Source organism: Bradysia coprophila, unplaced genomic scaffold, assembly GCF_014529535.1.
Source record: "Bradysia coprophila strain Holo2 unplaced genomic scaffold, BU_Bcop_v1 contig_24, whole genome shotgun sequence".
NCBI classification, from domain to species: domain Eukaryota; kingdom Metazoa; phylum Arthropoda; class Insecta; order Diptera; family Sciaridae; genus Bradysia; species Bradysia coprophila.
In genome coordinates, this window is record NW_023503501.1 from 1,977,990 (window position 1) to 1,995,532 (window position 17,543).

The window sequence follows — 17,543 nt, forward strand, 5'->3', positions numbered from 1 at the left end:
ACTAACGACAAATCTGAAAATTATTTCCATTAAGTTGATTAATTTAGGCTATCATTCATTCGTTCAGTCGTTTCTTCATTATTATTATTATTATTATTATCGTCAGAGAGCAAACGAATGTATAAGCAAAAAAAAGGCAACGACATTTTCATTTCGGCCAAGATACATTTTGTACACTAATGTGTGTCATATTTTTCCGATTTTAGCTTGAAAGCATTTATTCCGAAGCTCATTTCCGTGTTGCTTCTTGCTTTTCTTATCCCTAAATAAACTTTTATTGTTTCAGTATTATACCGAAAATTGTGTTGAGCCAATTCAATTCCTTTAACATTAAGTACAATTAATCCACTGTTCGCAGAGATAATAAACGTAATTTCATGATTTCAATGTTCATGACGATGCCTACTCCTACTAACAAGTACCCACACTTTGGGATTGATGAAAGTACTTTAACGAAAGAAAGTAATCCGACGAGACAATTTTCGTTTTTATTTCATTACCATAAATTTGGAGTTAATTCAAGAATGAATTCACTTCGGAATTGCTGTTGTAATTGCACATTTTGCCGTTCGAAATGTAAAAGGTATATCCGAGACATCGATGCATAATTTATGTGATTTTGAAGCCATTTCGGTTAGATTTCGTGGGGAATAACTGTCGAATTTTGAAATGTAAAATCCCGCAGGGTTCTAATTACTTTTGTTATGATAGGTAGTATGTCGATAAAGTGAATCTTCAACACTAAATTATAACTAGAAGATGAGCCGGATCACTAGACTTATTTCTTTTGACTCTACTTGTTAACAGTACATTACTTACCACAATGGGGGCAAATGATGGAAATGGTACTTCTTCTGTGAAAGAATTGTGATAGTACTTCACTTACCAATGGGGCAAATGATTGGAAATGGTACTTCTTGTGTGAAATCGAGGCGTAGCCGAGGTCGGTAAATACACAAGAAGTTTCATTTTGATCATTTACCCCTTGCCAAGTAAAACATTTCACTCAAAAATGTGAGGTAAAGTTTTGTCGCCGTGAAGTAAAGTCTTTATCTCACGTTTTTGAGTCCAAGGTAAATTGATTGAAACTAGGTATATGAGCGACGCGGTAAATCGCGGTAAATTGAAATAAATACCATAAATCTAAAAGAGTGTTTTTAACCCCTCGGATTAACACTTACTCTTTCTTACTAGCAGTTAGATAAAGTCATTTCTTCTGTCAAAATTTCATTGCACTGCAGTGAAAACGTTTTTCGTACCACGTACCAATTTTACCGTTGATTTGGATGGAATGAACATTCCTAAATGGTACAACGTATCAAATTTATTTGGTGAATCGTACCAATCACTGGTATGCTGCACAAATTAATTGGAACGTAGCAGCAATTTGACCGTTGATTCCAAATGGTAAAATTGGTAGATTTAATTTTCAGTGTGCCGAGTTAGTTAAAAAAAACTAAATATTGTCAATGTAAACGTACGCACACTCATCAGGTGTGACAGAATCAACAAATTATGCGACATTTAAAATTGACGTAATTATTGTACATTTCAACATACACCAAAACACACAAGGTACTTATACCGAGTGCACAGCACGAGGAAAGTACACATCGCGTGTGAACTGGTCTATTTTGAAACATATTTTACACAAGCGAAAGTGTGTTTGATGCCCATACAGCGGAAGTGACTTCTCCGTCACTAGTGGTGGGAAAATATCTTCCCTCCCACTTATACACTCTCGCAGTATACAGTAAAGGTAGTTCCCAACCAAGGCTATAGACTGTTGGGGAGGTCACGAAGACCGCCATTTTGTTAGATACGCGGGGACACACAAAACACAATTCACCTACTATAAAATTGTCAAATTTGAAAATGTCCAATTTTGTGTGTGTCACCCGCGTATCTGTATCAGCGAGACCTCCCCAAAGTTTACAGCCTTGGTTCCCAACGAAATACAATTTTTTTTTATCCGCAAGGAAAATTTTATCATGCTGGTGTCATCAAATTTGTTAAACGCACCTCCTTCTTGATCAATAGAGCATGTCACGCAGTACTAGTTTATACTGAAAACTACAAAAGCGCCATATTCAGCGATAGAAAAATGGCTGACAAGTGGAGAAAACGTCAACAAAAATTATGTCCTATTCAAAAGTGTCCCAACCTGTCCTTTCAGAACCTTCAATCTAAGTGTTACAAAAAAAATCCTAAAATAAATCACGCATTTCATACCATTATTCCGTGAATGCAATTGAAATTAGTTCAATTGCTGGTTAATCATTTTGATGAATATCTAATTAAATCTAGACGACGAGGTTGAATTGTTGATGCAGAGTTATGAACATCTTCTATTGAAGCCAATTTAATTAATAGGCAGACACAATTGAATTATGCAAAATAATTACGTCTCTCTTGCATGTTTGTTTATATTTATTGACATGAGCTACATTATCAAACGAATGTTAAACTAAAATTACAGCTTACCTAAAATTGAAACATGTGGTGTAGTACTTGACTGAAGTAAATATTCTCCACGAACAAACACACACATTCATACACTGAACAGACGATTTTCATAATAATAAGATGTGATGTGAAGTGGAAATAATATTTACACATTCAAGTTATATCATAACTGAGTTATTTTGAAAGAAGCGACTGATGGCAATATGTATTTCATCTTAATGTCTTTTGGGAGATTATCATATTGTGTAAAACAAGATGTTTGTTTATTTTCTTAAGTTGAGCATCATGAAAATTTGAATTTTCGATAAAAAATAAATTAAAGAAAAATAAGAGAAAACGGAAAATTTTCTGTTTTACCAGATATCATATTTGCAACAAGTGGGTGCTTAACATTTTGACTTTATTAAATGTATGTTCCTCCTACTCTACCAGCTTCATAACCTTGGTATTTTCTGTAGGCTATTTTTCAAATTAAGCTTAAAAAATTTGAAAATATTTTGCTTGAACATGTATAGAATTGACCGCATATTTGTGTTCATTATGAAATACGGAAGTGTGCTCCAAGTACTCTCTCTCTCATTTTCCAACATTTTCCAAATCATGGCACCACGTTATAAAGGCACCGTGACGCTAGTCCCCACTACAAACAATTTTTGTTGGACTAAAGAACAGCAACTTTTTGAATTTTATCCCTGAGCTTCAATGTCATTCGTAATAAGTATGAGTTCAACAAATTATCGTACAGCCTGTAAATATTTTTCATATGCGGAATGAGCACCAGCTGAATATCACCAGCTGGATCTGCTAACACACACTTATTGTATGATAAACAATCCAAACACATTCTTAACAATGTGTTTACTTCATTCATACGTGTTATGTGCGCATAGATGACGTTAACGTGGAAATGCACTGCGTGTAGGTTGTCTTTGAATTGTATGCAATACAAAGTGTTTTTGTTTGTACACCAGCTGGTGATATTCAGCTGGTGCTTATTCTGCATATGAGAAACTTTTAGCAATTGTACGTTAATATTCGTAATTGTGATTCGCAAAAAATGTCGGGCAGTTAGATATAGGTTCAATTGTGGTACAATTTTGTTTATACAAAGAATTGGTTCTAAAGTTAAATTTTTGCGTATCGGAGCTTTGAGCATCACCCTGATATCAATGATTTTGTTAATTTTGTAGGTAAATGACTTGCGTCACCCCTCTTCTTTTTAGAGGTTTTGGTCTGATATTTTATTACTTGAAAATGTACACATGAGTTAAAAAAATAACGATTTAGAGGGTTAAATTCCATCAAAATTAAAAAAAAAAGTTTCCACAATTTAGGGTACGTTCGAGGGTATGTTCCTGGTAATCCGAATATTTTACGATTATAAGCTGAACTCATTAGCTAGAATTACAAACAATAATTTGAATAGCTTCTTACCAAAAAAAAAAAAAAAACAAACAAACAAAAATCCGTAACATAACATTTACCATATTATTCCAACTGAACAATAAAAGCAAATTAAATCATACCGATGTTCAACCACAATCAACAAGATACGCGAGAATATAGAATATTTTCATGCTGTTATTATTAAACATAATTCTATGTCGAAACGTTACGTACTTACGTACGCAAAATAATATTATTTTAGACTGCTTCAGCCATGTGAAAGAAGTATTTTAAAGTAATAAGGGTATTCGCGGTTGCGATGTACTCGAGTATATCCCTACCCCAGTATATGATATTCGTCCGATTGAAAAACTAATGCCTTCACCGGAGTCCTGAGATAGCGCACTACACACTGGCATTTTGTTTGACCGAAATCGGTCGAATCGAAATTTAATTATTTTTCCAGTTGATGACAGATGTTACGGTTTTAATTAGATCGATTTTTCATTTTTTTTGGGACCTACGGGAAGCTTCGAAGACTGTTTGGGCCCTACTGGCGACTTGTTGGTGACACAAAAAAAAACCGCTAACTTTGACGCCGTTTATAGCCGATGTCCTGCACTGAGCGAAATTTCCTACGTGCTATGCGTATATCATTCGTGCCCCTGTTAAAAAGTGTGGTAAGGTTCGAATATAATACGTGCGAGAAGTATTTCTCTTCCACAAAGATTTAAAATAAATGAATTTTATTGAATTCATCTACGGTAGACACCATATTAGCAGCTTATAGTAGTTATTATGTATTTTAGCAGCTATTGGTAACAAATATCTCAAATTAAAAATTGACTTCTTTGGGAATTGAACCGGGGACCTCTGGATCATGAGCCAACGATCTTCCTAATGTTGCAGTACAGTAGTGTTGGTTGACATTTCTTTAAAAGTCATATACGTGTGAATTTAAGTCAACTTGATAGCAAGATAGTTAGATTATCAAAATGCTTATAATCAATTTAAGATAATTCCAACTTAAACAACTTTCTGATTGATTACGAAATAAAACTACTTCACAAAAAATGAAATTATTTTGTCAAGAACATTGTCAAAAACATTGTCCATGTATCATTAGGCCTGCTCTGACTCCGGGCAATATGGGATATTGGGCTAATGAGGTGTTTTTCTGGTCCGGAAGGCTTATATGTCAATGATGTATATCATACCGTTTCGACGAATTTTACACATACGCGGAGTATTGTCTGAAGTTTCTTTTTCTGGGTGTGCAACGGTTTTTCGTGTATTTACGTGAATTTGCCAGGTAAGACAGTTTGACAGTTTCAGAACTACAGTCTGAAAGTGATACATTATAGTTTAGCCCGAGTATTGGGCAAAAAGTGAGCTTATTACACAAATGAATGATTCAAATAATTTCGATGTTTTCGTTTTCTGTTGGTTTTCGCTAAATCAAACATTGAAATAAGTCAGGAAATAACAGCACTAACGATAATACACTAACAGCAACAATAAAACATTGTTGGACATGAATTTCAAGAGTCAAAAGTAGCCAAAAGTGACTAAATTTTCGATATACGCGACAAAAGAACGCACTTCAAGCCTGAGTACTCTAAACAGAGTACTAAAACTGGAAATTCTTGCACTGTAATAAATATGGAAAAAAATTCACACAAAGTACTACTATATTTGGCAGCTGTCACTCAAAGCAGTTTTGCTTGAAGTGCGTTGCACAAAAATAAAATTCAAGGGAAAACTGCAGAAAACAGTATAATGTCGCATAAATGCATTGATGCATTGACAATCTAAAAGTGAACGACGCCGACGCCACGTGGACCTGGAGATTCAAAAGCTGTCAAAAATGTCAAAAATGTCAAAATTTTCAATATTTTCGACATTTTCTGCTCTCTTTTTTTACGGAGTGATAAAATGATTTTTATGCAATGCCTGTGTAACAGTGCCTATATTCGCGAAACTATTTTCACGAATTTTCGTGAATTTTCGCAAAAAGTTTTTTTTGTGAAAATTTGAGAAAATCGCGAAAATTTGAGAAAATTCGTGAAAAGATTTTTGCGAATATAGGCACTGCTGTGTAAACAGCTCTAGAGCTCTGCCAATATTTTTCTTTTACTTAATACAGCGCATATTGCGCATGATAAGACATTTACGTATTATAAGATGGATATCGAATGTAAAATGATTAACATCAATTGGATTGTAATTGTCAGTATCGCATCTTCATAGATAAGATACTAATGGAGCCATAGTCCAGGGCGCTAGAAAAATTAAGCACATAAAAATGATCGATGATAAAGAAAAAGGAACGCTAGAGATTTGAATGATTCAGGTCCACGGTGAAAAAAGTTCAAAGTTTAACAGTTTCAAATTTCCCTGTCTTTGTTTTTCTCAAATTTTTAGAATTTTAAAAACGGAATATTTTGCTGTCAAAAAAGATAAGTGAACGTAATGTCGTCTGAAATTGTTGATAGCGTCACAAGGTTTCTGTAGATTTTTTTTTAAATTTTATTCATTTGTTCAGGTGCTCCGATAAACGCTTACCTAAACGTCTGCATTTCGACTAAAGAGAAAAATTTAATAACAAAATTTGAATAAGTCATTATCATATTTTAATTGCCTTCCTACGTCGATGTAGTTTTTTTTCAAAAAATGGAACGAACCTGTGCGGAGTTAAATCATTTGCAAATTTCTACCTTCAAGTTGATATCGATTACATCTTGTAATGAAATATTCTTTATTCGTCGCTTGTATAATCTGTGTGCTTCTTGGCGGCTCAGAAGTTAGTAGCTTCTGATACATAATTTAACGAAATAAGTTTCCACTTCCACACGTACAGGTCACGAGTCTTTTGTCAAAGACAAGACGTGCTCCGCTGTCGCTGCTCAGCCCACCAACCACCACTACCACAACCGAAAAACCACTACAAGCAACAAATACTCTAACATCATCCTTTTCGAAATTGTTGCGGCTAGGAGCACCAGCCACAACTACCCCCACTCCACAGACAAAGATAAAGGAGGTCATACCGGATTTGGGATCCATTCAGAGTGAGTTGAATGAAATACGTAAAAGTGCATCATTGGCTGCAGAAAAGCTTGCTCCATCGCCAACAGAAAATCCGCATGTAAATGTGTCTGATCCTAACGTACCAACCCCGTCGTCGCCCACATCAATACCGAACACTTCAAAGCAAGTTTCACTAGAACCATCACACGCGGATGTTGGTATTCCACCTGCATCATGTACTGAAGTTGAACTGAACTGCGTTGAAGCGCAGAGAGATGAAAATCAGAGTGTAGAATCCGAACAAACCGCTGTAAAAGACACATTTAAAGAAAATGATAGAGATCAATTTGGTACTAAAGATGGATCAGACAGTCAAGCAGGAAAAGGAGATTTGAATATAGAGCAAACAATGAAAAAACCTGAAGACGTTGAAGCCGTATCAATAATTCCAATTGTGACAGATTCGGCTTCGGAAATCATTGAGTCAATTTTGAACTTAGCCGATTTACCAGTGCTGGAAGGGGAATCAAAAAATCCTGTCGAAAAACATCCACTGCTGCTCAGCGATAAAAATGATTTAGAATTATCTGCTCCTAATATCATCGATCAAATTGATGATGCCACACCAAAGGATGAAGAGGAAAATCAATCACTACCATCGATTTCCGAAGAATTGCCCAGTGAACTGATAAATAAATCAACAGATCCTACCATACACCCAACAGACTTGGAACTTTCAGCTTCATCATCCAAAGCAGTTGAGCATACAGATCTACAAAAACAGGACATTCAATTAATTTCTGAAGAGATTTTGCCGCTTCCCAGTTCCCCAAAACCAGAAGAGATTAAATCGATAGATTCACTGCTACCGGAAGTGGAAACAGTAATTCCATCTACAATTTCAACTGATCCAGTTAACAAACCGTTAACAGAGGCAGAAGGACCAGATAATGAATCGCCAACTTTAGCATCCTTAGAAAACACAGAAATTAATTTGTCAGTCATTCCAGTGACTGATGTTGAACCTACACATGAAAAAGTTTCTGATGCAGAGCATAATAATTTACCCATTCAGGAGGATCCATCTACAAATCAATTGAAATCAGATGAATTGGTTAGACATAGCGATTATTCAAATACGATACAATGTGAAACAGACAATGTCTCGGAGCTCAACACTTTGTTGAACTCAAATAATCCAACCACTAAAACAGATACTCAATCCACCGATTCAGAAGACCTACCTGTGGAGTTAACAAATCCAGTTGTGGAAACTGAAAATATAAACAATTTGCCAGCGATACCATCCGAAACGCCTGTAGCTTCTTTGCCAGAAGTGACTCTACCACCTACGTCTGCTGTGAAATATGTTATTTCAACTGGATTAAATAAACTGAGTTCATCTAACTTTAATACTGGCAGTATGGGACTTCAATATCGAACGGATCCTGTTCCTGTCGCCGGCTCACCATTAGCCACAAGTCTTGGTACTGACAATTCAGTGAGGGGATTTTACAATTTATTTAATTATGGAGATGAGCCACTCATTGATATTCATAACAACGAATTCAATTTACTGAAAATAGTTATTTTCTGATGAATTTGTGAATGTGTATTCAATTGTGTAAAATGGTAGTGGTAAGCCCGAGATTTTTCCTCGTGTTCCCTACACATTCGCTAAATACAATTGTTCCAACCATTAAACTCTTTTTAATTTAATTTTAACTCTTTAATTTCTAAAGCATTTTCCTTTGAATGAACTTTTCAAAGAGTATTAAATAGAGAATGCCATTCCAACTATCACCTAATCTTGTTGACTGAACGCTAAAATTTAACTCACATAACCAATCTTCGTGAAAGGTAAATACGAAACGCGGTAAAAGTATGTGGAGTGGAGGTAGAATGTCACCTACTTATATCGTTAAGTTTTAAGTACTTATGTGCATTAGGGTGTGTCTGAAAAATGTATGGAGAAAATTGAGAGCTCGATTTTGTTAGATCTTACCCTCTCAAATGGTTCTTTTGGATGAAAAAAAGAGTTTTTTTCGTATTTTATGGAGTAAATTTAGGGTGGCCGGAAATTCGTCAAAGCGACTCCAAGCAACTGAACATATCGACAGAGCGACAAAACTCGCAGGAAGGATAGTACTATGAACATGTCTCTAAGTTGAGTGGAGTGAAAGGGAAATTGGATTGAGTCCTTTTTTTTTCGAAAAATCGAGCAACGCGAACCCTGAGACGCTCCACTCTACATAAATGTATTTTCAAAACACTATAATTTCTGCAAATCATAGCCCCTCTGACGATACATTGTTCAGTTGCTTGTAATAGTAACAAGTCCGAAAACAGTCGATTGTATGCTTCAAAGAATTTCCGGCCACCCTAAATCGACTCCAAAATGGTTCCCAAAGAATAAAAAAAATATTTTTTTTCGTATAAGGAAACCATCTGAGACAGTAAAAACCCAACAAATTCAGATTTTCGTGCTTGAGACACACCCTAATCGGCATGTAGGTATAGTAAATGCTAACGTTAAATTTGTTATAGATTTGTGTTTCAGTAATATTTATTTCCGTTATGTCTTTTGTGTTTACACATACACTCTATTGTGGGTGTCGGTGGTTTGAAATTCTCCCTACAATTTTCAGTCATAGTTATTTGATGCATCTACTAAACAGCAGGCAATTATTAGGATATTACGTACGTGCTTACATTTTTTTGACGAACTATTATGGTTACACTTAAATGGGAGAGCTGTATCTCCACTGTACAGTAACTATGTATGTACTGAAGCAATGAAAATGTGAATTTGATATGAGCGAAGCAAAGATGTATACATTTCATGGAAGTTGTTTTGCACCTGCTTCACTTCAAAGAAGGAAATGTTAAACTTTAGATGGTTTTGATGAAGAACGTAATTAAACTTCATCATCATCATCATCATAGTCATCATGTGGAAGAGAACTCATTGTCATTACTTTGTCACAGTATCTTAGTACCTTGTTATCTTGTGAAGCCTTTGAACTATGATGCTTGAAATGGTGTAATCTTGAAATTGTGGAAGTTGTGGAATTGCAAACAATTAAGTCCAACAAGTAAGTTCTTTGTTTTATCAACCATTTAAACAGTCACTTTCATTTTCAATTGAAAACTTTTCCGAAACGTTTATTCAAACGAATTCAAATTTACGATTGTCTGAAAACGTTTCTGTTATTTCGTTACATGCATTGTTCAAAACTTTCTATTTCCAGATTGTTTTAAGACACAATTCGTGCCCTCGTTGTGCTTATTTTGTTGGATTACTTTGTAGAAATAATTGCTTCAATTCAGAAAGTTTAAAACATCGCACATAAACATTAAAATTTTGAACGAGTTGAGCATAGTAAAATACTTCGACATACGATTTTACATCGAGCAGTGAGAACCATTCGGAAACAACAAGAGTTTCGAAGAAAAAACATATAAAAATTCACACTCTACTAGAGGTGTACGGTTCGTCTGAAAGCGAACAGCCCGAGTTGACCTAAATCGGCCGGGTTGGACTGGCTTTCAGGTTTTTCTTTAGGATCGTTTGGGCTCTTTATTATAGATCTTAAACTTTTAGCCAATCCGAGCAATTCATCCGATCACAATAGCAATTAAAATAAGTTAAACGTTAAATTAGTCTACAAGAAGTGTTGTACGCTTCGATAAATAAAGGTCGGCCATTTCTCAAGAATTTCTAAACTGTACAAAAAGCTGTACGAGCAGGACAAAATATCAGTTGGCCTACAGGGCGGCTCGGGTTTTCAAAAAAAAGGTCAACCCGCACACCTCTACTCTATCAACGTATCATGTAAATATTATCATTCCTGGCTTTTGAACGCTGGCGCACTCATAACACATTTTTGTGTTGAAGTTAATTAAACAAAGGAATAAAGGATGGTTGTGTTTTTAAGGAAAAGGAACACTGAACGAGCTTCTTATACAAGTAGCCACATTTGTATGAAAATAAAGCAATTTCTGTAGAGTAAACACAAACACTAAGCTTAATTCATATGGAATTATTCAGTCGGTGTAGAGGTAGAGACGACAAAAAATAAACTATTTGCTTACACAGATGCATCATTTTCTCTGTATAAAGCAAAGAATGTTGCTACAAGACATAAAAACTGTTTATTGAAATCATTGCTGGTTGAAACTAGAACAATCGTAATTTGCATAAAAAGTGATGAAACCCAATACAGATTTTGTCTGTGGTAAGTTTTGTTATCCTAATTATGTTTAAGAAACATTAAAGTTGTAGCACTAAATGTATACCCTAAATTATCAACAAAAAATGGCAGCTATTTTGTCCTACAAGGGACAATAATCTTTATTCGTTTCATTTTAGTTATGAATATTATGAAACTGCAAATAAGCCTTGCTATTTCCTGAGTCAGAATAGATTTTAATAAATGCTCATAATTTCCACAGCTGGGCTTGAACTAGCAACCTCTGGTTTATAAATCCAGCGCCAAACCAACTCGACCAACGCGACGAGCAAAAATGAAGTCATGAAGGTATTTTTTCGCACTAGATGTCGATTGTCGACCCGAGGCGAAGACGAGGTCGACAAGACGTCGTGTGCGAAAAAATCCTGACATCTACCGTGGTAGATACTAGTTACAACGTTTTTCGCAATTTCGGGCCATAATCACCATTCCAATGCAAAACATGCCCTACATCTTGCACCAAAATTCTTGTGTATACAGAAATTCATTTGAACGATCAAGAAGGCTGCATTATAATACACATTGCAATGTGATGTAAAGAGGCGCGTTGAATGAAATCGAGTAGTCAATGCTTAGTATATACGCTTCAACAATACGTTCGGTACAGTTGTGCAAGGTTCTGAAAGAACAGGTTAACACAACTCTGAGTTGATCACGAAGGCGGTGACACAATTGCGTCAACGGCTGCGAAATTTATATGTAAAATGGAACTTAACAAAAAAAATCTGAATTTTCGAGAAAAATATTTTCTTCAAGTTGATTTCTCACACTATCTGTATATAAAATTTGGTGTCACCCGCCTTCGTGGTTGTCTTAACCTGTTCTTTCAGAACTTTGCAGTTGTGTGACTCTATAGCCGAATGGCTATTGTCGCTGCTTTGTGTTCAAAATCATTTTGGTGTCGGGGGTTCGATTTCTGGTCAATGAAAGATTTTTATTTATAAAAATTTAGCCTTCGTTGAAGGTAATAGGCTCTTTAGCGTGCGAAAAAAAAATTCATATTGCACTTCACATACAACATTAAATGGATGCATGGAAAGATGATGATTATGGACCGGAATTGCGAAAAACGTTTTAGCAATTTCGCGCCATAATGCAAAACATGTCCTACATTTTGTACCGAAATTCTTGTGTATACAGAAATTCATTTGAAGGATCAAGAAGGTTGCATTATAATACACATTGCAATGTGATGTAAAGAGACGCGTTGAATGAAATCAAGTTGTCAATGCTTAGTATGTACGCTTCAACAATCCGTTCGGTGTAATTGTGTACCTCTAGCCGAATTACTATAGCCGCTGCTTTGTGTTCAAAAAAGTTTGAGTGTCCGGCGGTTCGAATTCTGGTCTCTGCAACATTTTTATTTATAAAAATTTGGTCTTCTTTGAAGGTTGAAGATTCTGTTAGCGTGAGAAAAAAAAGTACTTATTTCACTGTTTCCGGAATCAGTGAAATAAGTACCTTCAAAACGACATTAAATGGATGAACGGAAAGGCGATGATTATGGCCCGGCGTTGCGAAATCGTACATTAAATCTGTTCATAAGTCCTACATTATTACATCGATATTACATCGTTAGTTGTCGTGTATGCGCTTATACAAAAAAAAAATAAAGTATTGGTACTACTTAACACATCGGTTCCCTCGGTAATAATAGTACATTATGATACCGGGGAGTATTGCAAGCGTTATACACTCGTGTATATTACACAATTACACATACCACAAGCGCAACGAGTGTCTGTGTAATATACGCTGGCAATATTTTAAAGACAACACATACCGTGAAAGGGCTTTTCACCTAACTGACTGAATCATAATTTACTATTAATTGACAAACCTTTCGGAAGCTTTAAACATATAAAATTATAACTCAGGTTAACACGAGCATAAATAACGATCAATTTAATGATCACCCATTTAACACCGAAATAATTACATAATTCATAACTGGTATTTCATAAATTTTAATTAAATTTTAAACTCATTCGAAGCACTGTGACTGTGGTATCAATACTTCACAGAAACTGTTCCATACGGAGCTTTTCATATACGCCATTCATTGTAACATTCAACTCTATTTAAAATGTTAATAAATATTTGATCGAATAGTTCGTTAATACGACACGTCGTCCATGGCCTACAGATACATTTCGTTCTAGGAAGTTTCTGATATTATGTCGCATGATGTTAATTAGAACCGCTGTGCATTATACAGCATATCAGGTTGTTCGAATTATGTAATAATGTAGCATATATTCTACTACGACTCCTTTTGTAACAATGAATCAAGCAGAAATCGAAAATGCAACAATATGCAATTTTACTTTAACAATAAAGAATTAAGATTGTGTAAGAACATACTTATACATAAAGAAGGATTTGAAAGGTTTTATGCATTGACTTCACATAGTTTCAAGTACCATATTGTATGTACAACGGCAACAAATTCTTGCCAACGCTTTTGTTCACTTTATAGCTGTAACGCTCCCTCTGATTTGATGTTATGTGTACATGCGATTGGAATTGTTTGAGTGTAAAAATTGTTAGCAACTTTTCCGTATTTCCTATAAGGTATTGATCGCATATATATGCACAAAACATCAAACAACACATTAGAGTACATACAATAGTACTACAGTACGGTTGAAATCGAAGAAAACAACAGGAAAAGAATCAGATATTTCATTCATATACAAGCAATAAACAAAGTTTTGTTAGACTTGTAAAGCTCGGTATAACATCCCCCTTATCGCATCATAGTACAGCGGGAAAACTTTCTTTTTTTTTTAAATTGAGTAATAGAATAACAAAAGTTGTATGATAAAGGAAAGTTTTTCATTATATGGAGAAATGCAAGTTGGCGCTGAACAACAACATTCGGTCTAAAATTATCTCAATTTACATTTTTCGAATGATACACGCAAGTTCCTTTCCGTAGCAACAACCTCTATACGTGCTGTAACTTCTAATCCCATAATCATTTATTTACATTGAATAAATTAATCATGACATCAAACTGCATAATTTAATAGAATCCACCGCAAATACAAACTATAGATTTACCAACTAACTCGCGTAATACGTTTCAGTCTAATCGACATTAATATATTCCGTCAATATTATGTGTTTGTTGTTGGTATTGTAGCTAGTTTGCTAACTAGTAAGTAAATGGGGTTGTTTTACGCACTACAGATGTGAGTTTGCCGATACGAGCGAAGCGAGAGAAAAACATTCGTCAGGCGAGACATTACCTTTTGAAGTTCATCAAAATTTTCGACCTGCGGCTGAAATATTCTTTTTGTTATTTTCGAACAACAGTTCGAGACATGTAAGATATCTGTGCTTGTCCCATATCTCCTGGACAGTACCTATCCAATGAATCCTCACACATATAGTCTGTAGCAGTTATAAATCACCGACAAAATCCCCTTTTTTCTACGTTTGAACCTCCACAATTAGTTAATAAAGAAATATTAAAATTAAACGACTGGGGCCACGGGCTGTGTGGGCAATTGTTCCGACGGAGCCTGGTCTATTTTCAAAAAAAAAATCCCTCCTGAAAACATTCATAATTTTGAATAAGGCATATCATATAACCAAATATGTAAAATATTTGCGCACGGAAATTTTCGTGTGTAAATCAACTGTTTGCTAACTAGAACCAGATGCTGAAGATTATGAATATTTTCAACACACAGTCGATAAATTTAATGCTACAGAGCTCTACACATACGAACTCTGCGCTCGTACTTTGTGTACTCGAGCATTTCATCTTTGTATGTTTGATAAAATAACTAATTTGTATGTTTGTGATGTGTTTTGCTGAGAGTTCGCCATGAGGTTGAGTGGAATTTAACTTTAATTTATAGCAATTTCAAAGCGTGGACTATTTTTGGTAAAACATTTTCCAACTTTATTCCAATACGGGAAATGTTTTCCCAAAAGTAGTCAATGTCAGAAAGTGACGAAATAAGTGTGGGTTCACAGTCACAATCTGGATCTTTTGCATCTTGTGTTCTTAGCGTTCAATAATAATGCTACTTTTGTTTCAATTTACTTTAATTTTGACAGACCAAAAAGTTTGGCGTTGTATCACAGCTCTGCTCCTTGCATGAAAGCGGCAAACCTTTTAGGCAGTGTTTACCCGGTGATTGGTTTGTCAATCCAGAAAAAAACAACAACGATAAATATCAAAATTTAGAAACGTTCGAACTAGAAAAAATACGACTTACACCCTCATTAAATCGTGAAGACTGGTAAAGTGACATTTCTAGTGAGAAAAGTGAAGCACTTTTTCTCCAGTGTGGAGAAAATAGAACTTTTCTCATTCGAACTGTCACTTTGTTTAGGTGGTCGATATTTTCGTTTCGTGGAGAAAAACAGCAAAGCACATGTAAAATGTTGTGTTCACCTCTGTGAGAAAATGTAAAATTTCGACTCAAGCGAAATTGTGGTCCTCGCTTCGCTCTGACATCGATCTTGCTGGAATTTCCCATTTTCTCTCCTCGGTAAGCAAATAACTATTGAGGTATGTGTTGTGTTGTGACCATCGGGAAAATATTTCCCAAACTAAAATTTTGTGTATTGCCTTTTCCCGCATCTTCCCCGTTTTGTCACATCTAGACACGTAACTAATTGAATTGTAGAAGTACTTTTATGAATTTTATGAGATGTTTACCTGCCTTAACGATAAAAACGTTTGACGATAAAATTTTTGTGCAAATGATTCAAAACACAAATAGTCTTTATAAGCACAAAATTTGCAATCATTAAAATTTAACTTTTGAATATTTAAATGGAAAGAAATGAATGCGAAACACTTTATGCAAATAATGTTTCAAAGCTAAACGAAAACCGGAAACACAATAAAATGTCAAAGTTTGAAATTGAAAATCAAATAAGTTACAGACTACAACAGCCATAACCTTCGTCAAAAGTCTGAAAGTTAATCAAATCATTATTTCCCCTGTAATAAAGAAATATCCAGCTCGAATACTACGAGATTTATGTCACTTAAATTTCGGAAGAAAAAAAAAACTTTCAGAACGAATAACACCCAACAAATATTCTACACGATTCACGAGCGCTGATAGACACTTTTCTCTTTGACAAATTGTTACACCTTACATATGAAATATGTCGTCAAGTTTTCTTTTATACAAAACAAAAGATTTAACCTATTTCATTGTTGTTTTATAACCCAAATCAAATATCAAAAAACGTATATGAAGACATTCTAACTGTTGGACTGGGTTCAGTTTTGTAGGGGTGAAACGTGAGCATATAATAAATGTATAAATTTTGTCAATCCGCGTATTTATGTCTAGTTCGGTGTACATATTTCATCCTAAGACGAAGAATTTCCAGAATGGTATATTCTTCACTGTTGCTTACATCAAATATGTATCACGTATATCAAAGTAATTACACCATTACTTCCGCACAGTCACTTTTTGATCGTATTGTTTGGCTGAAAATGTAAACATGAAAACGGAGGCCCGACAAAAAATATATTTATCTTTATGTCGTCAGTACATAATACTTCGAATGGCAGCAAAACATAAAATATATTTTGTTTTTCCAAGTTCTATATTACATCCCAAAAAAAAATCTGTACGAGAAAAGTGTGACGCAGTCTTTGAAGAACAACTTCTGAAATGAATGATATCGCTAGAGTTGACGCTTCCAGCTTCGTTACTCAAAAATTAAATTTTAGACCCAATCAGTTCAAAAAAGCTGGCTGGCTAGCTTAGTTTTCCTCATCATCTGCCAAATAATTTTTTTAACTGAAAACAGCAAAAATTTTACCAAAAAAAAGGGCAGACAAATTTTCTTGTAGGTCCTGAACATCTTCCACTTTGCGACGCAGATATTTTGGTAAACTCTTTGTAAAATTTTGATTGAAAGATTTTGACTGTTTGGAGACTGCCATTTTTCATGCATTTGTACTGAAAATGATGAGTTGGAAAACGGTTCCCGAGTAGAATTTTCGCATACACATCGTTCTTTTTTGGGGGTTAGACTGCGTCAAGGCCTCCGCTATCGCTCCAGCCATGATTCTGTTTAGGGAATTTGAATGTATGCTGCTACACCAGAGTGCTTGTTTTTTTTTGTTGTTGTTAACTATGTAACTAAGGAAAAGTCTTTGAAAAGATAATTCCATACATTTCCTAGTTAAGCCTTAAAGGAATGAAAGAAGATCTGAAGATATTCCGTACGTGGCAAGAGACTCTTTTTTTTAAATATTTTTTGTCTGCCTTGCCGCTTTCAAAGTATATAGCAACTTCATATGAAATCCCTAGAAATCCTATAGTTTTAATTAGACGAATGCAGAAATAAATAAAAAAAAAATTTTTGAAGTTACTATAGTAAGCCTAAGCGCTTGTAAATCCTCAAATTCGCTGT

At 34.9% G+C, this 17,543-nt stretch overlaps 1 protein-coding gene across 1 annotated transcript; it reads left to right on the forward strand.

The window, feature by feature from the left end:
• The first annotated feature begins 6,489 nt into the window (after nt 1–6,489).
• LOC119077803 (flocculation protein FLO11-like) lies at nt 6,490–8,574 on the forward strand. Its single transcript, XM_037185110.1, has 2 exons — nt 6,490–6,655; nt 6,713–8,574. The coding sequence occupies exons 1-2, from the start codon at nt 6,599–6,601 to the stop codon at nt 8,477–8,479; spliced, it is 1,824 nt and encodes a 607-aa protein (XP_037041005.1). The 5' UTR covers nt 6,490–6,598; the 3' UTR covers nt 8,480–8,574.
• Nucleotides 8,575–17,543: the final 8,969 nt, after the last annotated feature.